Source organism: Staurois parvus, unplaced genomic scaffold (assembly GCF_062004578.1).
Source record: "Staurois parvus isolate SC_StPar_1 unplaced genomic scaffold, SC_StPar_1.0 ptg000087l, whole genome shotgun sequence".
In the NCBI taxonomy this organism is placed as follows: Eukaryota; Metazoa; Chordata; class Amphibia; order Anura; family Ranidae; genus Staurois; species Staurois parvus.
In genome coordinates, this window is record NW_028317883.1 from 13,191,094 (window position 1) to 13,218,156 (window position 27,063).

At 43.8% G+C, this 27,063-nt stretch overlaps 1 protein-coding gene across 1 annotated transcript in view; it reads left to right on the forward strand.

Moving 5' to 3' along the window:
• Positions 1 to 27,063, forward strand: part of CXCR5 (C-X-C motif chemokine receptor 5) — a 57,244-nt gene that overhangs the window by 24,116 nt on the left and 6,065 nt on the right. The window contains exons 2-3 of the mRNA XM_089670222.1: positions 5,896 to 5,922; positions 9,083 to 9,109. Of these exons, the coding sequence (XP_089526348.1) occupies positions 5,896 to 5,922; positions 9,083 to 9,109 (54 nt within the window). The remainder of the gene's footprint in view (positions 1 to 5,895; positions 5,923 to 9,082; positions 9,110 to 27,063) is intronic.

A 27,063-nucleotide genomic window follows, 5' to 3' on the forward strand; every position in this document is an offset into this window, starting at 1 on the left:
TATATATCATTTGCAGCAAAATAAAACTCCCAATCACTCCAAACATAATACAATGTAGACATGTGCTGTTCGTTTTGTTTCAAAATGTGGACACATTTTTCATTATTTAGAGAATTGGATGTATCTGAATTTCAATTCCAATTTGCAATAGTAACGAATTTACATGAATCCAAAATAATGAAACAAAATTTCATCCAAAATTTGAATCAAATCGAATTTGAAAACAAGAATAGAATAAAATAGAATAAAAAATAAAGGAATAGAATAGAAAATTATAGAAAATAGAATAGAATAGAAAAGACATTAAAAGACTAGAATGGAATAGCATTAAAATAGAATAGAAATGAACATAGTAAAACAGAACACAATATAATAGAAAACAAAATAATAGAATAAAATAAATTAGAACAGAAAATAAAGGAACAGAATAAAAAAAAATAGAAAATAATAAAATAGAATAGAAAAGAAAATAGAATAGAATAAAAAAAGAATAGAGTAAAACAGAATAGAAATGAATAGAAAATAAGAGAATAAAATAAAATAAACAATATTAGAATAGAAAATAAAATAAAAGAATAGAACAGAAAAGAATAAAATAGAATAAATTGATTATAATAGCATTGAGCAAAAGAGAATAAAATAAAAATAATATAATTGTCTTCCGAAATTTGAATTGCTAATAGCATAAATTCAAATTCAAATGCCAATTCGATACTTTTTGATTCGGCCAAATTGAATTCAATTTGACTGAATTTAGAAACCGAATAAATGAAATGAAACTAAACGAATTCCAAATACAAATTAAATGAATTTAACTAAACAAAATTATTTAAATAATGAAACAATGTTTTTTCCTTCTACACATGCCTTATACAATGTACATGCATATCACAATGATCTAATCCAGCAATGGGCAAACTACGGCCCGCGGGCCGTATACGGCCCGGCGGACCTTTTAATCCGGCCCGCGGAGCGATACTGTCAGGATGGCTGTCAGGATGTGTGTAGGCGGGGCAGCGTGACGAACGTGAAGGGAGCTAGGCTCCTCTCACAGTCCGCCCTGAAGACCGGAATGGCGCGGGAACACGGCGAGAGGAACGCGCGGAGCAAAGGTAAGTGAATTGACACAGGGGGGACTTAATATGGGGGATGAATTAATATGGGGAATGAATTACTATAGGGGAGATGAATTACTATAGGGGGGATGAATTACTATATGGGGGATGAATTACTATGGGGGATAAATTACTATATGGGGGATTAATTACTATGGGGGATGAATTAATATGGGGAATGAATTACTATGGGGGATGAATTACTATATGGGGGATGAATTACTATGGGGGATGAATTACTATATGGGGGATTAATTACTATGGGGGATGAATTACTATGGGGGATGAATTACTATATGGGGGATGAATTACTATGGGGGATGAATTACTATATGGGGGATTAATTACTATGCTTACTATGGGGGAATATTACTATACTTACTATGGATGACACATACACATCATTCATCTACTCTTGGTCCGGCCCCCGGGTCCAATATATGAACCCATTGCGGCCCTCAAGTCAAAAAGTTTGCCCACCCCTGATCTAATCCCTTGTTAGAATATACTGGGGGTTATTTACTAAAACTGGAGGTTGCAAATCTGGTGCAGCTCTGCAGAGAAACCAAACAGCTTCCAGGTTTTATGGTCAAAGCTTAATTGAACAAGCTGAAATTAGAAGCTGATTGGCTACCATGCACAGCCGCACCATATTCTGAGTGCTCCAATTTTAGTAAATCCCCCCCAGTGCATGTAATAGGTAGTGGGGACACATTACATTTTCACAATTATTTTTAGAGACACAGTATCTTTGGCTGAAATATTCACAAGGCAGAATCAGATTAGAAATAGACAAGTATCCTTGCAAAGGTGTGGAACTCAAGCTGTTAGAAGAGGGGTGTCATCGATTTGAACGTTTGACAGATGGATCCCACAGTGGCACTTTCAAGACATTTGGCTATTCTCTAACAAGACAATACAAGCCTGTCCAAAGATATAGTATTGACTTCACCAAATATCACAACAATAATGACTTTAAAGCAGGGTTTCTCAACTAGAATTTCTCCAGATGGTCAATAGGGGTTCTTTCAGCAATGAGCAATTTCTGTCTGTTAGCTAACTTCCCACTGACACCATTGATCTTTTTTTGCTATCTCGGGGTAATTCTTCCCAATGACCACAAGTGTAAGGAGCATTCTTCCCACTGACCATCATACTAATGTATCATGATTTGTAGATACAGTCGTTTTTAGCAGAGGTTCTTGAGACTAGAAATGTATTTTAAGGCTTTGTGATGAAGCTGCTTTAGTGTAACTATAAGCAAAATATTATTTTTCATTTTGGATAGAGTAATGGAGGGTTTCAACCCGTCCGTTTTTTCTTTGCCATCTGTGTCCCATTCCTGTCCCATAGCCAAAACAGGAAGTGAGAAGAAACCCCTGCAAATTAAGGGAATTCCCTGCCCCCCAAGTCATCAGAACTAGTGTCCCCATTGGAAGATTTCCCCTATATTACTTTTCTGGGGACAACCCCAAATTTTTGATTCTCTTTTTTCATTTCACTTTCTTTTCCATTAGCTTTTATTATTTTCAAAAGGATATTACAACAGCTCAAATAAAAGCTCAATTGTAAACAATCATAAGGCCAATGTTTTACAAACAATCTTAGGCAAAATTATGTTAAAGAACATAACAATAAGATGCATATTCAAACATATACAAGCATCCAGAGACCACAACGCTTGGCCACGCGGTGGACCGCAACCAGGGGCATCCAAAACCATACCACCACATAGCCACCAGAGGGTATGGACTGCCTCATGGTTGTTCAGCCAAGAACAGAGAACTCTCAAAAGTAACAAAACATTATATTTGCAATAAGCACAAAAGAGGGAAGAAAAAAAGGAAGGGAAAGAAAGGAAGTTCATTTCACTTTCAATGATAATGGCAAACAGGACAACAGGGTGGGTAAAACAGAGAGGGTGAATCTCCCTAATGGGGATAGACAGCAATAAAAACCTAATAGGTGTTCTAATACCTCTACACCCTATCCAAAAATAAAAAAAAAAGTATTTCATTTAGTTATACTCTAAGTAAATCCATACAAAAATCACACACATATATAAATACCCTCATTCCAGCAATAATAAAACATTGTAGAAGGAGCGTATTTATAAAACAGCTGGCAAAAAGTATGGGATCACCACTCTTGGAAAATATCCATTCAATTGTTTAATTGTGTAGAAAAAAAACTAATCACAGACATGCCTCAAAACTATTTTCATTTAACATTCCAACCTTCTGACTTTAAGAAACACTGAGCCTGGGTTCACATGTATGCGGTGCGGTACATCGCATGTGATTAGCACAGGAGCCGCACCGCATTCCTGTGCAAGTTACATGCGATTTGTATGCAGTGCGATTGGAGCGATACATTTTGTATGGCTCTAATCGCACCGCATCAGAAAGGTGCAGGACCCTTTTTTGGGTCCGCACTAGAATTGGATTGCATGGATATTCACACCTATGCGATCCGATTCTGCACATCGAACCACATTTTGTGGATCGCTTTCGGGGTGTTGTTAACATACACACCCGCAGTGGTTCGCATAAATGGGGTGCGAATTCTGCACCGCATCAGTGTGAACCAGGGCTTAAAGGTAATAAAAAAAGAAAGAAAACTAAGTTGCAACTGTTTTTGCAGCTCAAGCAGAGAAAAAAAAAATGGAATCACTCAATTCTGAGGAAAATATTATGGAATCATGAAAAAAACACTACAGTACACCACTAGTACTTTGTTGCACCACCTCTGGCTTTTTTAACAGCTTGAATTCTCTGAGGCTTGAATTTAACTATGGACAAATAGTATTCTTCATCAATCCAGCTCCAACTTTCCCTGATTGCAGTTGCCAGATCAGCTTTGCAGGTTGGAGCCTTGTCATGAACCATTTTCTTTTGGATTGAGGTCCGGACTATTTGCAGGCCATGCCATTGACAAAAGATGTTTTTCTTGAAGGAAAGTTTTCTTGGCTTTTGCCCTATGGCAAGATGCATTATCATCCTGAAAGATGATGTCATCATCACCAAACATCCTTTCAATTGGTGGAATAAGAAAATACCTTTACCTGACATACAACCCCATATCATCAATGATTGTGGAAATTTGCATGTTTTCGTTGGGCAGTCGTCTTTATACATTTCATTGGAACAGCACCAAACAAAACTTCCAGCATCACCACCTTGCCCAATGCAGATTCGTAATTCATCACTGAACATCACTTTCATCCAGTCATCCACAGTCCATGACTGCTTTCCTTTAGTCCACTGTACATTTGTTTTTTGCTGTTTAGGTGTTAATGATGGTTTTCGTTTTGCTTTAAATCCCATTTCCTTTGGGCCATGTCTTACAGTTCCTTCACAGACAATTATTCCGGTTTCTGCCCAGTTGTTCCTCACTTGTTTTGTTGTGCATTTTCTGTTTTCAAGGCATATTGCTTTAAGTTTTCTATCTTGACGCTTTGATGTCTTCCTTGGTCTACCAGTACGCTTCCCTTATACAACCTTCCCATTTGATTTGTACTTGGTCCAGATTTTAGACACAGCTAACTGGGAACAGCCAACATCTTGTGCAACAATTCGTATTCGAATTTTATATTCCTCTTCTTTTTTCAACTGACATCTCTCGTGTTCGATCCATGGTTCATGTCAATCAGCTTGGTGGGCAATATGGATTCAGACAATCCATATTGCCCGGTAGATCGCCCTGCGGATCAACTCTATCCACTGGACACCGACTACATACTGGAAGGGTACAGCTAAATTTGTCATTGTGTGCTGTCATCATTCTCAGCCATTGGTCATCTGGTGGTACTTTATAATGCACCCAGATGTTTGAGCCTGGCATAAGGCTGTTCCTGGGTGATCTGGACCTGGTTCCTTGGCCTGGGTACCAGGGCCTCAACCTTCTGACATGTCTCCCACATTTCTGCTCTTTCTGCCTCAGCAAGAGACCTGTCAGCACAACCCCTGAGTTCACAACATCTGGGCTGACATCAAACCTATCTGTTTTCTGAAGCCTCTGATCGAACAGATTCAGATGGGTCAGTTTGTCCCCATCTTGTAGTCCTTTCTCTGCAGTGCTCCACAACAACAGATCTTGTAGCTGTGGTGACAGAGGATAAGGCCACAGAAGACTTTATTTCACCAAGTGTCATCATCTGACCCTGTCACACCTTCTACTCTCCTCAGCAGATGGAGATCTGGGGGTGTGTGGTTGCCTAGCAGACCAGTCAGGAGACAAACTGCTAGGTAGTGGGCTACAATTTGTTGTGTGTGTCTGGTGTGGGGACATTCATGAAGAGTGATTAACACAAAGATTCTAGCTCATTGGATAGCTGGACAAATTATGTGCTAATTGCTAGACTGCTCCCCAACCCTTAGAGTGCACCAGATTGTATGTAAGATTTGTATCTGCCCATGTGTGGCCAGCCATCTGGATTGGAGTGGAGTCCACCTCTAGTGGTGGCCAGAGGTAGTGCATGCTGTGAAAAGTGTACCACAGCCAATCTTTATTGATCAAAGTAAGCCTCCCTCATTCCCTCCTACTCCTGTCAAGGGCCTAGCCTAGGCATGCGTTCATGACAGTTTTAATTACATTTCTAGCAAGAAGTTAGATTTCAATGTGCATGTGTGTAAAATTTAAACATTGCTTCTGGCTTGAAGAGGTAAAATGGCATGACGTTTTTATTAGCATGAACTTTTGTAATACACGCTATACTTTTTTAAGCAGACAGATCCAATTGCGCATCCTTTCTCTAACATAGTAATTTTCTGTTTTTTAGGCTGACATCTCTGGAAGCTTAGCACTGGTAAGTATCAGTGGGGGGGGGGGGGGGCATAAACACTGCCAGCAGAGTCACTTACTTATGTTTTAATCTATTTTTTCCATTACTGTGTTTTCCTGAATAACATACCATATTTTTCGCTCCATAAGACGCACCTGACCATAAGATGCACCTAGGTTTTAGAGGATGAAAACACAAAAAAAAATATTCTGAACTAATGGACTGCAGACATAGTACAGGAGATGACCAGAGACTGTGGACATGGTGCAGGAGATGACCAGAGACTGCAGACACAGTACAGGAGATGACCAGAGACTGTGGACATACTACAGGAGATGACCAGAGACTGCGGACGTGGCACAGGAGATGATCAGAGACTGCGGACATAGTACAGGGGATGACCAGAGACTGTGGACATAGTACAGGAGATACCAGAGACTGCGGACATACTACAGGAGATGACCAGAGACTGTGCAAATAGTACAGGAGATGACCAGAGTCTGCGGACATACTACAGAAGATGACCAGAGACTGCGGACATGGTACAGGAGATGACCAGAGACTGCGGACATAGTACAGGGGATGACCAGAGACTGCGAACATAGTACAGGAGATGACCAGAGACTGCGGGCACGGTACAGATGACCAGAGACTGTAGACACGGTACAGGGGATGACCAGAGACTGCGGACACAGTACAGGAGATGACCAGAGACTGCGGACCTTTGGGGAGCAGAGGAAGGGGGGAGCGGGTACCTGAATTTGACAGGTACCCGCTTCCACTTCCGCAGAGTTGTCCTCCCTTTCCATCTTCTGGGACATGTGACAGGTCCCAGAATACTGCCGGACCATTCACAAAGCACAGCGCTTCTCACGCATGTGCAGTGGGCACCCGACCGTGAAGCCGCAAGCTGTCACAGCCAGGTGCCTACAGTAAAGATGCCGGCACCGGGGAATAAAGATGGTGAGGACAGCGCTCGTCCGAGAAGCACAGAAGAGCCGAGCGGCCAGCCAGGTGTTCCAACATGGCAGCGGTGGGAATACTGGCCTGGCCGCTCCATATTTTCTCCATAAAACGCACAAACATTTTCCCCCATTTATGGGGGGGGGGGGGAGTGCATCTTATGGAGCGAAAAATACTGTATTTTCTTCCTTTCATAGCTTTTCTCTTGGTTTTGCTGCTTCCAGTAGTTTATGTTTATGTTAGAGCTTTTATCCAAATATATTTCAGCCATGATAGCCATCTTGTGTTGCCAGGGTCAAATAAATCTGCCTTGAGGCCTTCAGAATCAACAGTACCTATAGCTTATAGTAAAAGGCAATGATACTGTAGCCTTAACCAGACAGATTCTGAGTTGGCGACACAGGGGCATTCTATCAGGGGTACATTCACGTATTCAGAGTGGAGAGGAGGGACTTTTTTCCATTATCAGGCACACGCAGATAATCCTACACCTTGGGTTGCTTTGCACCAGTGCACCTCCTGAACAAATTATAGTTCTGGCCAGCAGGGCCGGGACATTGGGGGGGCAGGAGGGGTGGGTGCCCCGGGCTCCTGTAACATATGAGGTGGAGGGGAGCAGCCAGGAGAATCTGCCTTTACAAGCTGACAGGAGTAGTAACAGCGACATCACTACTCCTGTCAGCTTAGTTCCAGATTACATTTATCAAATCTACTCAGGAACACCGCTGGATGTTGGATTGGGACTTTACAGAGTTTGTTTACCTACTCGCTACCCACATTCTTTGCTGTGAGGAGATGGGGCAAGTAAGCAAACTGTAAAGTTCTGATTTGACAGTCCTGATGCAAGAGGAGTGTGAAGGAGAGAGTTGGGAGGAGGCGTGGTAGGATGTGCTCTCCAGCTTCACACTCCTGTCACTGTGGTGCTCCTCCTCCCGGCTTTCTCCTTTGCACTCCTGTCACTGTGACGCTCCTCCTCCCGGCCCTCTTCTTCGCACTCCTCTCACTGTGGCGCTCCTCCTCCTGGCTCTCTTCTTCGCACTCCTCTCACTGTGGCGCTCCTCCTCCCGGCCCTCTTCTTCGCACTCCTCTCACTGTGGCGCTCCTCCTATCGGCTCTCTTCTTCGCACTCCTCTCACAGTGGCACTCCTCCTCCCGGATCTCTCATTCGCACTCCTCTCACTGTGACGATCCTCCTCCCGGCTCCCTTCTTCGCACTCCTCTCACTGTGGCGCTCCTCCCCCTGGCTCTCTCCTTAGCACTCCTCTCACTGTGGCGCTCCTCCCCCTGGCTCTCTCCTTAGCACTCCTCTCACTGTAGCGCTCCTCCCCCTGGCTCTCTCCTTCGCACTCCTCTCACTGTAGCGCTCCTCCCCCTGGCTCTCTCTTTCGCACTCCTCTCACTGTAGCGCTCCTCCCCCTGGCTGTCTCCTTCGCACTCCTCTCACTGTAGCGCTCCTCCCCCTGGCTCTCTCCTTCGCACTCCTCTCACTGTAGCGTTCCTCCCCCTGGCTGTCTCCTTCGCACTCCTCTCACTGTAGCGCTCCTCCCCCTGGCTCTCTCCTTAGCACTCCTCTCACTGTAGCGCTCCTCCCCCTGGCTCTCTCCTTCGCACTCCTCTCACTGTAGCGCTCCTCCCCCTGGCTCTCTCCTTAGCACTCCTCTCACTGTAGCGCTCCTCCCCCTGGCTCTCTCCTTTGCACTCCTCTCACTGTAGCGCTCCTCCCCCTGGCTCTCTCCTTCGCACTCCTACTTAGAGCTCCTCCCCCTGGCTCTCTCCTTCGCACTCCTCTCAATGTAGCGCTCCTCCCCCTGGCTCTCTCCTTAGCACTCCTCTCACTGTAGCGCTCTTCCCACTGGCTCTCTCTTAGGGATAGGGGATTTTTGCTGACACGTGATGCCTCATTCCCCAAGGTGACATAAATCTATCAGGCAAATTAGCATCAGTGTAGAAAGAGGACATTAGCAAGTTTTTGGAAAAAAAACATTGATAAAATCTTCTTAAGGTGGGGGTGGCATTAATACATGTATCTTGTCATTTTCTAGCAGGAAAGTAGATTTCAGCATGTGTGTGTAAAATTTAAAAATACTGGTAGTTGTGGAAACAAACAGGTCAGATGGCATGACATTTTCTTTAGTATGACCTTTTGTAGTAAACGCTGTACTTCTTTTAGACAGATCGAATAGAGCATCCTTTCTCTAACATAGCAATTTTCTGTTCTTAGGATTACTCGCCTGAAAACACAACATTGGTAAGTATATGCAGAAATTAACAACTGTAATGTATATGTCAGAGTTTGTTATAAGTCACCTCAAATAAATTACAGTGATGAAAACCAAACTTGATAGTGAGTAAAAAAGCAGCATATTAAATAATTATTTCAGCTATCCATGTATCAGGTAGGACATTCATCTAATAATTTTTTTTTAATAACAATTTACATCCCAATTTCAATAATCCAATAATCTTAATTGGTGGCTAAGTGAACTATTTGGAAAACTCTGGTAGATTTGATTGTTTCTAATAAACCAATACCCTATCAAGTGTGTGTGTTTGGGAAGATTTAGCCAGCAGTGTCCAAAAAACAGGTAACATTTAAAGTGCTCTTGCGCCAACACTATAGACATCATTTTTTGAGATATACATACGAAGCAAAAGCTATTTAAAAAATGTTTTTCCAATAAAAGTTTCTATTGAATTTTCTGATAAACAACGACAAGGACCACCATACATGAATACAAATTTAAACAACTCAAGTGGAGTAAATGTTGTAGACTAGAAATGTATACTGTCAAACGAAGACAGTTAAACTAAATAGGGAACATTTAAACCATTGTAAGCCAATAACATAGTAAGTACAAACTCTATGTAACAAAATAACTAGAAATAAAAGGAAACCGATATGGTTAATTAGTACAGCTGTAGAAATCATAAGATTTGTTGAAAGTTGAACATTTAAATTCTTAAATATTGGGGGTGCACAAAAATGTAACAATTGTATAAAATTGCAAAAAAAAAAAATCAAGATAGCAAATATTGAACCCAAAAGCCAAATGTATTAATACATTGATTTTCTTAACATTTTCAAAGTATATCAACTGAAAGAAAAATAATTCTAAACATAGGCCTGCTAGGAATTCTAAGAACACAGGCCACCAAGAAGATACATTAGGCAAAGTAGAGGAAAAAACAGAAGGTGAAATCTAATTCCATTTGTTTTTATGATGTACTGTAAATGTCAATGCCAGATCATATACAGTACTACATTTCAGTTTTCCCTGTCTAACTCTGGTCATACATTAATCATTTATTTTCATTCAACAAGTGGGTTGAACAAAAAAAATTACCTGATTCCCCCCATCCACACAATCGAGAAGGGGGAATTGCTCCTGTTGTGCTATTGTGCTCTGAAGGCGGGAGACTTTCCCACTGTCAGAATACACTAATCAGGAAAAACCCAACAGGCTGGTTGTACAGAAGTTGATCAGTTATATATTTTTATACATACACTGCTCCAAAAAATTAAGGAACACTTTGAAAACACATCAGATCTCAATGGGGAAAACTATCATGCTGGATATCTATACTGATATGGACGGGGTAATGTGTTAGGAACGTAGGGATGCCCCATTGTTTGATGGAAATGAAAATTATCAACCTACAGAGGACTGAATTCAAAGACACCCTGAAAATCAAAGTGGAAAAATTATGGAGCAGGTTAGTCCATTTTGCTGAAATTTCATTGCAGTAACTCAAAATGGTACTCAGTAGTTTGTATGGCCCCCATGTGCTTGTATGCGTGTCTGACAACATCGGGGAATGCTCCTAATGAGATGACAGATGGTGTCCTGGGCTATTTCCCCCCAGATCTGGACCAGGGCATCACTGAGCTCCTGGACAGTCTGAGGTGCAATCTGGCGGTGTCAGATGGGCCGAAACATCATATCCCAGAGGTGTTCTATTGGATTTAGGTCAGGCGAGCGTGGGGCCATTCAATGGTATCACTTCCTTCATCCTTCAGCAACTGCCTGCATACTCTTGCCACATGAGGCTGGGCATTATCGTGCACCAGGAGGAATCCAGGACCCACTGCACTAGCGTAGGGTCTGATAATGGGTCCAAGGATTTCATCCCGATACCTAATGGTAGTCAGGGTGCCATTGTCTAGCCTGTAGTGGTCTGTGCATCCCTCCATGGATATGCCTCCCCAGACCATCACTGACCCACCACCAAAACGGTCATGCTGAACGATGTTGCAGGCAGCATAACATTCTCAAAGGCTTCTCCAGACCCTTTCACGTCTGTCACATGTGCTCAGGATGAACCTCCTCTCATATGTGAAAAGCACAGGGTGCCAGTGGCTGACCTGCCAATTCTGGTGTTCAATGACAAATGCCAATCGAGCTCTATGGTGCCAGGCAGTGAGCACAGGGCCCACTAGAGGACATTGGGCCCTCAGGCCACACTCATGAAGTCTGTTTCTGATTGTTTGGTCAGAGACATTTACACCAGTGGCCTACTGGAGGTCATTTTATAGGGCTCTGGCAGTGCTCATCCTGTTCCCCCGTGCACAAAGGAGCAGATACCGGCCCTGCTGATGGGTTAAGGACCTTTCTATGGCCCTGTCCAGCTCTCCTAGAGTAACTGCCTGTCTCCTGGAATCTCTTCCATGCTCTTGAGACTGTGCTGGGAGACACTGCAAACCTTCTGGCAATGGAGGAGCTGGACTGCCTGTACAACCTCTGTAGGGTCCAGGTATTGCCTCATGCTACCAATAGTGACACAGACCCTAGCCAAAAGCAAATCTAGTGAAAAACAGTCAGAAAAGATGAGTAGGGAAAAAAAATGCCAGTGTCCTCCACCTGTGAAATCATTCCTGTTTTGGGGGTTGTCTCATTGTTGCCCATCTAGTGCACCTGTTGTTAATTTCAAATATTCAATAGAAAAGATGGGACTTTCAGGGTGCATGAACATGAATACCAAATATATTAAAAAGTTATATAATTTTTATTTTGTATTTTTGTAAAAAAAACAACAAAAAAAGGAAAAAATACAGAAACAGAAAACAATTCCAATACTAAGGATAAAACAGATTCTAACTTGGTTAGGTAATTGTAGTTACTTTTATTCCTTTGTTCCTTTAATTTTCTTGAGCAGTGTATATAGTATATGCCATATATAGCATACCTTTGTAGGACATGTACTTTTGCAAGTTTTGTCTCTATGAAAACACAAGTACAAAAAATGATCCAAGAAATCCAGTGACAAATAGCATGGCTGCCACTGCTAACTTCCTTCTGAAAATGGTAGTTACCTGGCTGGTCACTAACCTAGAGTAAGTAAGCTGATAGGAAAGTCATAGAGAAGTCCGAGCTCCTCATCTGCGTTTTTTGTTTTGAGTCAGTAACTCAAAAAGTAATGAAGCCTTTGGATCTGTCTGACAGCCAGGTAACAAGTATTTTCAGAAGGAGAGGTTTGTCATGGCAGGTTCCATATATTACCTTTTATTAAGACTAAGGTTTAGTGGGGATATGTAGTAGGTCAACTTTAAAGGTAAAACCCTTTTTTCTTATCCTTTATTGCTGCCTGTGTCACCATTGATGAAATTCACCACTGTTTGTCCTGATGACTAATATCACAGTCAAAAGTGGGAGAAAACCCAAAATCTTAGCATTGGAGATTTCCTCTAATTTCTCTGGGACAGGAAGTGACGGGACAAACAGTGAATAGATACAATGGCAGGGGTTTTAACCCTTTCCCACTGTATCCAAGACTAGGCAGCTGCTTTAGGGTTCATTTTGGGGAGTATTGGGAAATGTTAGGGTTTGAGTGAGTAATATTTCTAGAGCAGTGGTGGTCAACTTATTTGGCATAGGGGACTGATAGGAAACTGTCAGAGACCAACCTATGACAGTAGAAGGAGAGAGACTGCAGTCATTCTACAGCAGACCATCAAAGACTACTCAGAGACTGGGGCCATGCATGCAACCAATAGGCACAGATTGCAGACATGCTGCAGAAGACAATAACTAACATACACAAGACAATTAGAAAGTCACTTCCATTACAGTCTCTTTACAAATAGTGGTGAGGGAACCAGGCAAAGTTTGGTTTGCTGGGCGTTCAATGAACACGGCAGGAAGTTCCCTATAAAAGTCTATGGGAGATGTTTCTTGGTATTCTTTTCTGGCCTTTTTCAAGGCCTAATTGCAAGCTTTTTTTAAATTTTTTTTTAAAGAACATAGATAGCTGGGCACTGCCATGGGGAACATGTACCAATATTTTTTTTTTAAAATACTGTCCAGTGTGGAGAGAAGTCTTTGAAATGCAGCTTAACCACGTGCTCTTCAGAAGATTTACCCCCATAAATGACCAGGCCATTTTTTGCTATTCGGCACTGTGCTATTTCAACTGGTAATTGCACAGTCATGCAACACTGTACTCAAACGAAATGTATGTCCTTTTTTTTTACACAAATAAAGCTCTCTTTTGGTGGTATTTGATCCCACTGGATTTTTTATGATATAAATTAAATATGTCCAAAAATGTTGTTCTACTTTTGGTTATAAAAAATATCCAGTAAACTCAGAGTTAGTCATAAATTTAGGCCAAAATGTATTTTGCTACATGTTTTTGGTAATAAAAAATCCCAATACATGCATATGAATTGGTTTGTGTGAAAGTTATAGCGTCTACAAACAATGGTATATATGTTGGAATTTACTCTACTTTCTGACTGCCTCACATTTCCTGAGGTGCTAAAATGCCAGGGCAGTACAAACACCCCAAATAACCTCTTTTTGGAAAGTAGACACCTCAAGGAATTTGCTGAGAGGCTTGTTGAGTCCATGGAAGATTTTATCTTTTGCCCCAAATTTTTTGGAAAATTAAATTATTATTTTTTTTACACAAAGTTGTCACTTAACTGATATATCCCTTACATATGCCATGGCTATATGTGGAATAACGCCCCAAAATACATTGTGCTACTTCTCCCAAATATGGGAATATCACATGTGAGAGATGTTTTGGCAGCCTATCCACATACAGGCCCCCAAAATCCAATGACCACTTCCAGGCTTTCAAAGGGCATATTTCCTCATGTCACTTCCTCACTACCTATCACTGTTTTGGAGGCCCTAAGATACCAGGATAGTACAAACACCCCCCCAAATGAATCCTTTTTAGAAGGTAGAAAACCCAAGGAAGTTTATAAGAAGCATAGTGAGTATTTTGCAGATATTTTTGTCACAGGGTTTTGAAAAAGAATAAGCTTTCTTTCTTCGTTTTCCAAAAACTTGTGGCAACAAATGGGGCGGACGTAGTTGCAGCGCCCCCTCTGTTGGTACGGCACCAGAAAAGTATGAGTACGTCGCTGCTCAAAACATCACATCAAAACGTGTGGATTGTTCCCGATCGGATTGCTATTACTTTGTGGAACGTTTTGCCAAATCGTTCAAGAAATATGGCGGTTTTTGTGGCGAAATTTTCCCATAGGAATGCATTGAGCAGCACAGCACAGCTAGAGTGTGCAAAGGAAAAATCAGAAAAATCAGAACATGATTTGTAAACTGTCACATTAGAGTGAGAAGTGAGAAAGCTACAGTGTGAAAGGCAAAATCAGAACATGATTTGTAAACTGCCATCACTATGTCATTTTCAAGCCCACCTACACATATCTTATATCAAAACGTTCAGCTAACCCTGCTGTCACTAAAAATGTTCAGGGCTAGGACATACTCCTGATAGTTTTCACAATATGACCATTTGTTTGAAACTCACCCCTCCCATTGACTTTCATTGAAACTTCACTCACAGCCACCTGAAATGTTAAGGGACGTTTTTAAACTGCGACTGTGCCTTCTTTTTTAATATTGCAGAAACATACTATATATCAAAATTTAGGTCTGTTTCTTGTGATTGTCACAATATAAACCTTTTCACGGTAGCATTTATACTTTTAAAACTACAAGCGTTTGAAGATGGCAATCGCCAGTGAGGTTGGCAAGTTTGAGCAGAGTGGTTAGAACAGAGCTTCTCACAGACATGTGACTGACTGAGTCACAGGTGCAACCAAAGGTCACTCAGGGGGCAGCTGAGTCACATTAGAGTGAGAAGTGAGAAAGCTACAGTGTGAAAGGAAAAATCAGAACATGATTTGTAAACTGCCATCACTCTGTCATTTTCAAGCCCACCTACACATATCTTATATCAAAACGTTCAGCTAACCCTGCTGTCCTCTCAGAGTGAGTTGTCATAGCAACCCAGCTGTCTCAGCACAGTGAGCCTACTCCGCCCTTTCCAGGTGCAGCAACCAAAGGTCACTCAAGAGGCAGATGACTCACCAGGCTGGACTGTGAGCTTCAAAATACAAGCTGAAATGCATTTCTCACTATCAGGCTTGCAATGTGCACTGCTTACATTTCATCAATCATTTGGTAAAGGTTGCGGCAAGAACACTTTACACAATTTCCCCAGAAATTGTAGATTTTCTAGTTACTAATGTTCAGCCATCCTGAACTACACAACCCTCAGCTACAAGGTACGCTTGTCAATTACCCCTTTACATCTGAATCTGCAGAGTTCTCCTTACATCTGAATCCACAGAGTTCCCTTACACTGTATGAGGTGACTCTACAGACTCTGATGTAAGGGAGAACTCTGGGAACTCTAATTTAAGGGGGAGCACTGAGAGCTCTGATGTATAGAGGGAACTCTGATTTGCAGGCTCTCATGTAAAGGGGAACTGTGATATAAGGGTGTCTCTTGTAACCAGAGCCCCACTTTATAGTTCCCAGTATTCTGGTTCCCAGAGCACCCCTTTTGTGCCCCTTATGTCAGAGTCTGCAAAGTCCCCCTTACATTCAAGTCCACAGAGCCCCCTTGCATTAGAGTTCGCCGAGCATCACTTACAGAAGAGTCTGCAGAGTGTTCCCTTATATCAGAGTCCACAGAGCACCCCTTACATCAGAGGTTGCAGAGCCCCCCTTACATCAGAGTCCTCAAAACCGCCCTTACATCAGAGTCCATGGATCACCCCTCACATCTGAGTTCACAGAGCCCCCCTTCAATTAGGGTCCACAGAGCACCCCTTACATCAGAGTCCGCAGAGTGCCCCTTTCATCAGAGTCCACAGATCCTGCTTTACATCAGAGTCCACAGAGCGCCCTTTACATCAGAGTCCACAGATCACCCCTTACATAAGAGTACACAGATCACCCTTACATCAGAGTCTGCAGAGCTCCCCTGCATCAAAGTCCACAGACCACCCTTACATCAGAGTCTGCAGAGCCTTCCTTGCATCAGAGTCCTCAGAGCCCCTTACATTATACTCCACAGAGTGCTTTTTACATCAGGGTCCACAGATCCCCCCTTACATCAGAATTCAGAGCGCCTTACATCAGAGTCCACAGAGCGCCCCTTACAGCAGAGTCTGCAGATCCCCCTTACATCAGAGTCTACAAAGGCCCTTTACATCAGAGTCTGCAGAGCCCCTTAAATCAGAGTCAGCAGAGCCCCTTAAATCAGAATCCACAGAGTGCCCCTTACATCAGATTCCACAGAGTGCCCCTTGCGTCAGAGTCTGCAGATCCCCCTTACATCAGAGTCCACAAAGCCCCTTACATCAGAGTCTACAGAGCGCCCTTACATCAGAGTCTGCATAGTGCCCTTACATCAGATTCCACAGAGTGCCCCTTGCGTCAGGATCTGCAGATCCCCCTTACATCAGAGTCCACAAAGCCCCTTACATCAGAGTCTACAGAGCGCCCTTACATCAGAGTCCGCAGAGCCACCTTACATCAGAGTCCTTAGAGTGCCCATTACATCATAGTCTGCAGATCCCCCTAATATCAGAGTCCACAAAGTCCTCTAACATCAGAATCTGCAGAGCCCCTTAAATCAGAGTCTGTAGAGTGCCCATTACATCAGAATCTGCAGAGTGCCCGTTACATCAGAGTCCGCAGAGTGCCCATTACATCAGAGTCCGCAGAGTGCCTCTTATATTAGAGTCCACAGAGCTCCCCTTACATCAGAGTCCACAGAGCTCCCCTTACATCAGAGTCCGCAAAGCCTCTCTTACATCAAAGGCTGCAGAGCCTCTCTTCACATCAGAGTCCTCTGAGTGCCCCTTACCACAGAGTCTGTAGAGCACTCCTTACATCTGAGTCCACAAAGCACCCTTACAACAGAGTCCGCAGAGCCACCTTACATCAGAGTCCTTAGAGCGCACATTACATCATAGTCTGCAGATCTCCCTAACATCAGAGTCCACAAAGCCCTCTAACATCAGAATCTGCAAAGCCCCTTAAAATCAGAGTCTGTAGAGTGCCCATTACATCAGAATCTGCAGATTGCCCGTTACATCAGAGTCCACAGAGTGACCATTACATCAGAGTCCGCAGAGTGCCTCTTATATTAGAGTCCACAGAGCTCCCCTTACATCAGAGTCCACAGAGCTCCCCTTACATCAGAGTCCGCAAAGCCTCTCTTACATCAAAGGCTGCAGAGCCTCTCTTCACATCAGAGTCCTCTGAGTGCCCCTTACACCAGAGTCTGCAGAGCACTAATTACATCTGACTCCACAAAGCACCCTTACAACAGAGTCCGCAGAGCCCCCTTACATAAGAGTCCGCAGATCACCTTTACACCAGAGTCCACAGAGCGCCCCTTACACCAGGGTCCACAGATCCACCTTATATCAGAGTCCAGAGAGCCCCCTGCATCATAGCTCACAGAGTGCCCTTTACATCAGAGTCTGCAGATCCCCCTTACATCAGAGTCCATAGAGCCACCTTACATCAGAGTCTGCAAAGCGCCCTTACATCAGAGTCTGCAGAGCTCCCCTTACATCAGAGTCTGCAGATCCCCCTTACATCAGAGTCCACAAAGCCCCCTAACCTCAGAGTCTGCAGAGCCCCTTAAATCAGAGTCCGCAAACCCCCTTAAATCAGAGTCTACAGAGTGCCCCTTACATCAGAGTCCGCAGAGTGCCCCTTACATCAGAGTCCGCAAAGAGCCCCTTACATCAGAGTCCGCAAAGAGCCCCTTACATCAAGGTCCGCAAAGTGCCCCTTACATCAGAGTTCGCAGAGTGCCCCTTACATCAGAGTTCACAGAGTGCCCCTTACATCAGAGTTCACAGAGTGCCCCTTACATCAGAGTTCGCAGAGTGCCCCTTACATCAGAGTCTGCAGAGTGCCCCTTACATCAGAGTCCACAGAGTGCCTCTTATATTAGAGTCCACAGAGCTCGCCTTACAATAGAGTCCAGAGAGCTCCCCTTACATCAGAGTCCACAAAGCCTCTCTTACATCAAAATCTGCAGAGCCTCTCTTTACATCAGAGTCTGCAGATCCCCCTTACATCAGAGTCCATAGAGCCACCTTACATCAGAGTCTGCAAAGCGCCCTTACATCAGAGTCTGCAGAGCTCCCCTTACATCAGAGTCTGCAGATCCCCCTTACATCAGAGTCCACAAAGCCCCCTAACCTCAGAGTCTGCAGAGCCCCTTAAATCAGAGTCCGCAAACCCCCTTAAATCAGAGTCTACAGAGTGCCCCTTACATCAGAGTCCGCAGAGTGCCCCTTACATCAGAGTCCGCAAAGAGCCCCTTACATCAGAGTCCGCAAAGAGCCCCTTACATCAAGGTCCGCAAAGTGCCCCTTACATCAGAGTTCACAGAGTGCCCCTTACATCAGAGTTCACAGAGTGCCCCTTACATCAGAGTTCACAGAGTGCCCCTTACATCAGAGTTCACAGAGTGCCCCTTACATCAGAGTTCGCAGAGTGCCCCTTACATCAGAGTCTGCAGAGTGCCCCTTACATCAGAGTCCACAGAGTGCCTCTTATATTAGAGTCCACAGAGCTCGCCTTACAATAGAGTCCAGAGAGCTCCCCTTACATCAGAGTCCACAAAGCCTCTCTTACATCAAAATCTGCAGAGCCTCTCTTTACATCAGAGTCTGCAGATCCCCCTTACATCAGAGTCCATAGAGCCACCTTACATCAGAGTCTGCAAAGCGCCCTTACATCAGAGTCTGCAGAGCTCCCCCTACATCAGAGTCTGCAGATCCCCCTTACATCAGAGTCCACAAAGCCCCCTAACCTCAGAGTCTGCAGAGCCCCTTAAATCAGAGTCCGCAGACCCCCTTAAATCAGAGTCTACAGAGTGCCCCTTACATCAGAGTCCGCAGAGTGCCCCTTACATCAGAGTCCGCAAAGAGCCCCTTACATCAGAGTCCGCAAAGAGCCCCTTACATCAAGGTCCGCAAAGTGCCCCTTACATCAGAGTTCGCAGAGTGCCCCTTACATCAGAGTTCACAGAGTGCCCCTTACATCAGAGTTCACAGAGTGCCCCTTACATCAGAGTTCACAGAGTGCCCCTTACATCAGAGTTCACAGAGTGCCCCTTACATCAGAGTTCACAGAGTGCCCCTTACATCAGAGTTCGCAGAGTGCCCCTTACATCAGAGTCTGCAGAGTGCCCCTTACATCAGAGTCCACAGAGTGCCTCTTATATTAGAGTCCACAGAGCTCGCCTTACAATAGAGTCCAGAGAGCTCCCCTTACATCAGAGTCCACAAAGCCTCTCTTACATCAAAATCTGCAGAGCCTCTCTTTACATCAGAGTCTGCAGATCCCCCTTACATCAGAGTCCATAGAGCCACCTTACATCAGAGTCTGCAAAGCGCCCTTACATCAGAGTCTGCAGAGCTCCCCCTACATCAGAGTCTGCAGATCCCCCTTACATCAGAGTCCACAAAGCCCCCTAACCTCAGAGTCTGCAGAGCCCCTTAAATCAGAGTCCGCAGACCCCCTTAAATCAGAGTCTACAGAGTGCCCCTTACATCAGAGTCCGCAGAGTGCCCCTTACATCAGAGTCCGCAAAGAGCCCCTTACATCAGAGTCCGCAAAGAGCCCCTTACATCAAGGTCCGCAAAGTGCCCCTTACATCAGAGTTCGCAGAGTGCCCCTTACATCAGAGTTCACAGAGTGCCCCTTACATCAGAGTTCACAGAGTGCCCCTTACATCAGAGTTCGCAGAGTGCCCCTTACATCAGAGTCTGCAGAGTGCCCCTTACATCAGAGTCCACAGAGTGCCTCTTATATTAGAGTCCACAGAGCTCGCCTTACAATAGAGTCCAGAGAGCTCCCCTTACATCAGAGTCCACAAAGCCTCTCTTACATCAAAATCTGCAGAGCCTCTCTTTACATCAGAGTCTGCAGATCCCCCTTACATCAGAGTCCACAGAGTGCCCCTTACATCAGAGTCCGCAGAGTGCCCCTTACATCAGAGTCCGCAGAGTGCCCCTTACATCAGAGTCTGTAGAGTGCCCCTTACATCAGAGTGTGCAGAGTGCCCCTTACATCAGAGTCTACAGAGTGCCCCTTACATCAGAGTCTGCAAAGCGCCCCTTACATCTGAGTCCACAAAGCACCCTTACATCAGAGTCCGCAGAGCCCCCCTTACATAAGAGTCCTCAGATCCCCCTTATATCAGAGTCTAAAGAGCACCCTTACATCAAAGTCCACAGAGCACCCCTTACACAAGAATCCACAGATCCCCCCTTACATCAAGGTCTGAAGAGCCACCTTACATCAGAGTCCGTAGAGCGCCCCTTACATCAGAGTCCGCAGATCCCCCTTACATCAGAGTCCACAAAGCCCCCTAACACCAGAGTCCACAGAGTGCCCCTTACATCAGAGTCCACAGAGTGCCCCTTACATCAGAGTCCGCAGAGTGCCTCTTATATTAGAGTATGCAGAGCTCCCTTTACATCCGAGTCCGCAGAGCTCCCCTTAGATCAGAGTCTGCAAAGCCTCTCTTACATCAGAGTCCACAGGGCATGCCTTACATCAGAGTTCACAGAACGCCCTTTACATCAGAATCTGCAGAGCGCACTTTACATCAGAGTCCGCTGAGTGCCCCTTACACCAGAGTCTGCAAAGCGTCCCTTACATCTGAGTCCACAAAGCACCCTTACATCAGAGTCCGCAGAGCCCCCCTTACATAAGAGTCCTCAGATCCCCTTTACATCAGAGTCCAAAGAGCACCCTTACATCAGATTCCACAGAGTGCCCCTTGCGTCAGAGTCTGCAGATCCCCCTTACATCAGAGTCCACAAAGCCCCTTACATCAGAGTCTACAGAGCGCCATTACATCAGAGTCTGCATAGTGCCCTTACATCAGAGTCCGCAGAGCCGCCTTACATCAGAGTCCTTAGAGCGCCCATTACATCATAGTCTGCAGATCCCCCTTACATCAGAGTCCACAAAGCCCTCTAACATCAGAATCTGCAGAGCCCCTTAAATCAGAGTCTGTAGAGTGCCCATTACATCAGAATCTGCAGAGTGCCCGTTACATCAGAGTCCGCAGAGTGCCCCTTACATCAGAGTCTACAGAGTGCCCCTTACATCAGAGTCTGCAAAGCGCCCCTTACATCTGAGTCCATAAAGCACCCTTACATCAGAGTCTGCAGAGCCTCCCTTACATAAGAGTCCTCAGATCCCCTTTACATCAGAGTCCAAAGAGCACCCTTACATCAGAGTCCACAGAGCGCCTTTCACATAAGAGTCCACAGATCCCCCTTACATCAAGATCTGAAGAGCCCCCTTACATCAGAGTCCAGAGAGCCCCTTACATCATAGTCCACAGAGTACCCTTTACATCAGAGTCCACAGAGCACCTTTACATCAGAGTCCGTAGAGTGCCCTTACATCAGAATCTGCAGATCCCCCTTAAATCAGAGTCCGCAAAGGCCCTTTACATCAGAGTCCACAGAGCCCCTTAAATCAGAGTCTGCAGAGTGCCCCTTACATCAGGGTCTGCAGTGAGGGAGGGGGACTTCACTCACGGTGGATGGATGGAGAGCATACTCAGACATTGGTAGTCGGCACATTTCTTCTTCTGGCTGCTGGGCTTCAAACTCTTGGGCACAACACTGCCAGGGAGTGTGGGCAGGGCAGACACAGAAGAACCAGTTTTCTCTCTCCCTTCCTTTCTGTTCAGGGAATGGGAGGGGGGAATTGTCAGTGCTGGCTCTAGGCTGCAAGAGTGAGACTCTCTCAGCTCAGAGCCCTGCAACCACTGGGGAGCCACAGTCCAGGCTCTTGGGGCCCTCCCACAGTGGTTGAACTCCAGGGCCTGGTCGCAAGTGCTATCTTTGCGACCCTGGTAGTTCCGCCACTGCTGTAAACTCTTTCAGGCAGTCATGCACACCCCACTGCTGAGCTAATCCCTCACAATATTTATACACATACATACAGTATCTCACAGAAGTGAGTACACATTTTTGTAAACATTTTATTATATCTTTTCATGTGACAACACTGAAGAAATGACACTTTGCTACAATGTAAAGTAGTGAGTGTACAGCTTGTATAACAGTGCAAATTTGCTGTCCCCTCAAAATAACTCAACATAACCATTAATGTGTAAACCACTGGCAACAAAAGTGAGTACACCCCTAAGTGACAATGTCCAAATTGGGTCCAGTGTCAATATTTTGTGTGGCTATCACTATTTTCCAGCACTGCCTTAACCCTCTATCTATCTGTACTATCAGCTATAGAACATACTGTAAGTAGCAATGCATATACAAGCTTCCCTGGAAGTAGCCCCTTCCTACTTAAAGTATAACTAAAGGCAAAACTTTTATTTAGTTCAGGATAGAGTGCAGATGGTATAGAACCCCTGTCAGTTTTCATTGTTGTCTTTGTCCCCCCCTTCCCGTTAAGGAGATTCATCCTCTTTATTTGTCCCGTTTACTATTATCATTGAAAGTGAAAGTAAAGGAAAATCCCAAATTTTGGGTTGTCTCCAGAGCAGTAATAGAGGGGAAATCTTTCAATGGGGATACTAGTTCTGGTGACCTGGGGTTCCCAAGGAATTCCCTTAACCGCTTCTGCGCCACCTTATAGCAGAAATACTGCTACAGGGCGGCATGGGTATGCAAAATCATGTAAATATACGTGGCATTGTAGTTTCGGGTAGGGGGCTCGGTTGCGCGCCCTACCTGCGCCACCATTCGTGGCCTCGGCTGTCCATCACCAGGTCCTAGCCAGTGATTCCCCACCGTTCTCCGAGGATTTCCAATGGGGGAGAGAGCTGTATGTACACAATACAGATCTCTCCCCTGTCAGTTCCTGCACACGGCTTTGTATAAAGCCGTGTGCTTACAGTGAAACACAGCACACAGCCTCATAGTAAAACAGCACACAGTTAGCCCTTTGATCGCCGCCCATGTTAACCCCATCCTGCCCTGTGCGATTAGTGCAGTGTCAGTGCTTTTTATTCGTACTGATCACTGTATTGGTGTCACTGGAGATGTCAGTTCCCCCCACAGTCCAGCTATATGCAAAACAGTGTGCTTACAGTGAAGCACAAACACAGCCCAGTATGCAAAACAGCACACAGTTAACCCTTTGATCGCCCCACATGTTAACCCCTTCCTGCCCAGTGCCATTAGTACAGTGTCATTGCTTTTTATTAGCATTGATTACTGTATTGATGTTACTGGGGATGTCAGTGACACCAAGTCAGTTCCCCCCAGTGTCAGAATGCCCGCCGCAGTTCTGCTATAAGTCGCTGATCGCCGCCATTACTAGTAGAAAAACATTTTTTAAACCCCCGTATCTATACCACCATTTGTAAACTCTATAACTTTCACGTAAACCAATTAATTTTCACGTATTGGGATTTTTTTTAGCAAAGACATATAGTAGAATACATTTTGATGTGATATTATTGTTATTTGTATTGTCTCTTTTTATAAAGAAAATTTATAAAATATATAATAATAAAAAAAAATACATTTTGGCCTAAATTTATGATGAAATTTTATTCTGAAATTTTTTTTATTGTACATGTTTAATAGCAAAAAGTCAAAAATATTGCTTTTTTTTCAAAATTGTTGTATTTTGTTGCTTATAGCACAAAAAAGAAAAAAAGCACAGGTGATCAAATACCACCGAAAGAAAACTCTATTTGTGGTGAAAAAAGGACATAAATTTCATTTGGGTGCAGTGTTGCATGACCACGCAATTGTCAGTTAAAGTAATGCAGAGCCGTATTGCAAAATATGGCCTGGTCAAAAGGGGAGGGGGTAAATCCTCTGGAGGGTAAGTGGTTAATTTCCAAAGATTTCCTCTCACTTCCTGTTTGACTGTGGCACAGGAAGTGAAGGGAAATCTCTGCAACGGGACACAGATGGCAAAAAAAAATCTGTCAGGAGTTATAACCCTCCCTTACTCTATAAAAAATGAAAAAGACGTTTTGCCTATAGTTCTACTTTAATGAACAGCAACACATCAGAAGCCCAACACTGCTTAAGGCAGCTGAAAACCTCTAGTGTATTTCTGCACCAAAAAACAACATAGCAAAATGGCAGCCTATCTTATCAATTTAAAACTTGCAAATATGTATTCATTATATAAGAAAGCTTAGGACAGGTTCACTAGGAGGGTGAGTACACCCTGCTGATTGTTTTAAAGACCTGTCCCGAGCTACGGATTAGCATGAAGTACTACCTTAATACTATAAAACTATACTATAATGAGAATTCTTCTATAAATCCTTTGATAGTTCTTTGCTAAACAAAATGCTACTAGTCCAATGGGCAGGAATCAAAGGCACCAATCCCAACGAACAAATACACAATGGAAGAGATAAAGGGATTTTTTTAGGTGCCAAAAAACATAACTCTAACAACCACATAAAATTTAACTATTTTATTGTATGATAACATATAAAACCAAACACCAAGAATGTGGTATTATATACAACATTTAGTTACACTAGAGATTACTGTGACTTTTATGTGAATTATTGCAGCAGCTTCTGCTCAACATATTTCACCATAAACTGGCTTCTTCAGGAGGCGTATCAGTACTGCAATTGTTGTTACTATCAAACAAACCAAATACATATATCAGTACAATACACCAAATTTACTTTTTGATTATATTCATATAGAAAATATTCGACATGCAAACTACAAAACGAGCTCCCCAAGGGGCTTCATACCAAAGGGCCTTGGGCAGATCCCACCATGAGCAGAGCAGTTATTTCAAACCATACATGGAGAATTCCAGGCTTACAAGGTGGTGACATCTGTGGCCATAGAAGGGAGAGAGAAAACCGCAGTCTCTGATAAATGCCTAACAAAGTTATAAAATATATTCATAATACACAGTAAAGGGAAAGTATATCAATAGTATTCAAATCAAGTCACCAATCATTATTACCTCATGGGAAATGGCATACAGCTAGTTAGTTGGTAAACATCCCATAATGGGTATACATGTATTCAAAAATCCCATTTTTTGGGGCCTAGGAACAAAGTTGGTAAAGGATCCCTCACTTATATAGATATATGGAGAAAATTCCCAAAAGGAAGACATATTTCCAATCAGTATCCCAAAAGGTTCAGGGATACATTTTCCCCTTAAGAGCAAAGAAGAAAAAGACCAAATTAATAATTGCCAAATCCATAGTACCTGTCACAAAGTACACATGCCTAGATTTTAACTGCCTTACCTAGATCAAGGACCAACTGAATTATACCACGTTATATAAAGGACATATTGCCCACTAAGGGATGCCTTGGAGTCAATGATGGTAAGTGTCGCACTCCCTGAAGGGCAACATATAAAAAGACACAAGGCCAATTCAGATACTAAGGATACTTTCTCCAATTTGTTTGCAGTCAATCAATAATCCTATCCTATTACTCAGTCACTGGTGCTGTCAAAAATGTCTGTCAGGTTCATCCATAATGCTGTACAAACACTCCATGCGGTGGAGGGGCCCTAAATACCTCTTCCCCGCCCACCTTGCTGGCGTCACCCGGTAAGGCGCAGACACCAATGGCGTTGGTGCACACATGTCGCCACCATCCTTGTGCATGATGTCATCGTACACAGTGTGAGTGCACACCAACGCTGCATGCGGACTGTAAATCAGTCAGCATTGTGTACATCATAGTCTGTGATTGTGGGGCCTTCTATATTGGCAAAACAAAAATAGCTTTCTATCAGAGAATTAGGGACCATGTCTCTCTAGTTACTAATAAGAAGTTAGAAATTCCAATTAGCAGGCATATGGGTCTTTACCATCCTTTGATCTGACTAAGATGCACTTCTTTGCCTTAGAATATATACCTCAACATGAGAGAGGTGGGGATGCAGATAAATTGTTGCTGCAGCGTGAAACTCGATGGATTCAGAATTTAGCAGCCACAAGACCCTCAGGATTGAATGATACTCTGAGTTTTAAATCTTTTCTCTAATGATTTTTCACGCTGTTTGGATATGGTTCTCTATTAGAGGCTTTGCCATAAGAGAATTTGGCCATTTTGTAATATGTGGTTTATGATAGTTTGCAACTCTGTAATGAAGTATCTGTATTAATGTATATATAGTCATTGTACATGAGTTTCTCGAGGGGGGGGGGAGACTGAGGGCAATAAGTGACAGATCACCCTCTATTCAAAGATGTATAATGACCTTCCTTATTTGGGGCATTAAATGTGTGGATAGACCTTTGGAGTATTTATTAGGTGTTGTGAGTACCAGGTTTTTGTTGCTAGGTGCCACCAAGGCAGCTAATGGTCATACGGATGCCTGGGGCGTCCCTACGGGTAGGGTTAATTTCCTTGTTCTGGGGGGCGCCGATATAGCTGTTGGTGGCATTTGTGTCGCTGCAATCTTGTGGCCTAGATCCAATGGGCCTCTCTTGTTGATCCTGGTGTGGTTTGTAATCAGGGGAGGAGTAATACTCCTTCTTATCTGAATGACTGGCACTGAGGATTTTCTAAGATGGCATTGGTGTTCCACGCATGCGCACAGCATCAGCGTTCAATCACACTGTGTGCAATGACGTCATGCACCGGGATTTTGGCAGCACGTGCGCACTGACGCCATTGGATTGGTGACTTGATTTGGATACTATTGATATACTTTCCCTTTACTGTGTATTATGAATATATTTTATGACTTTGTTAGGCATTTATCAGGGGCTGCGGTTTTCTCTCTCCCTTCTATGGCCACAGATGTCATCACCTTGTAAGCCTGGAATTCTCAATGTATGGTTTGAAATAACTGCTCTGCTCATGGTGGGATCTGCCCAAGGCCCTTTGGTATGCAGCCCCCTGGGGAGCCCATTTTGTAGTTTTTATGTCATATATTTTCTATATGAATATAATCA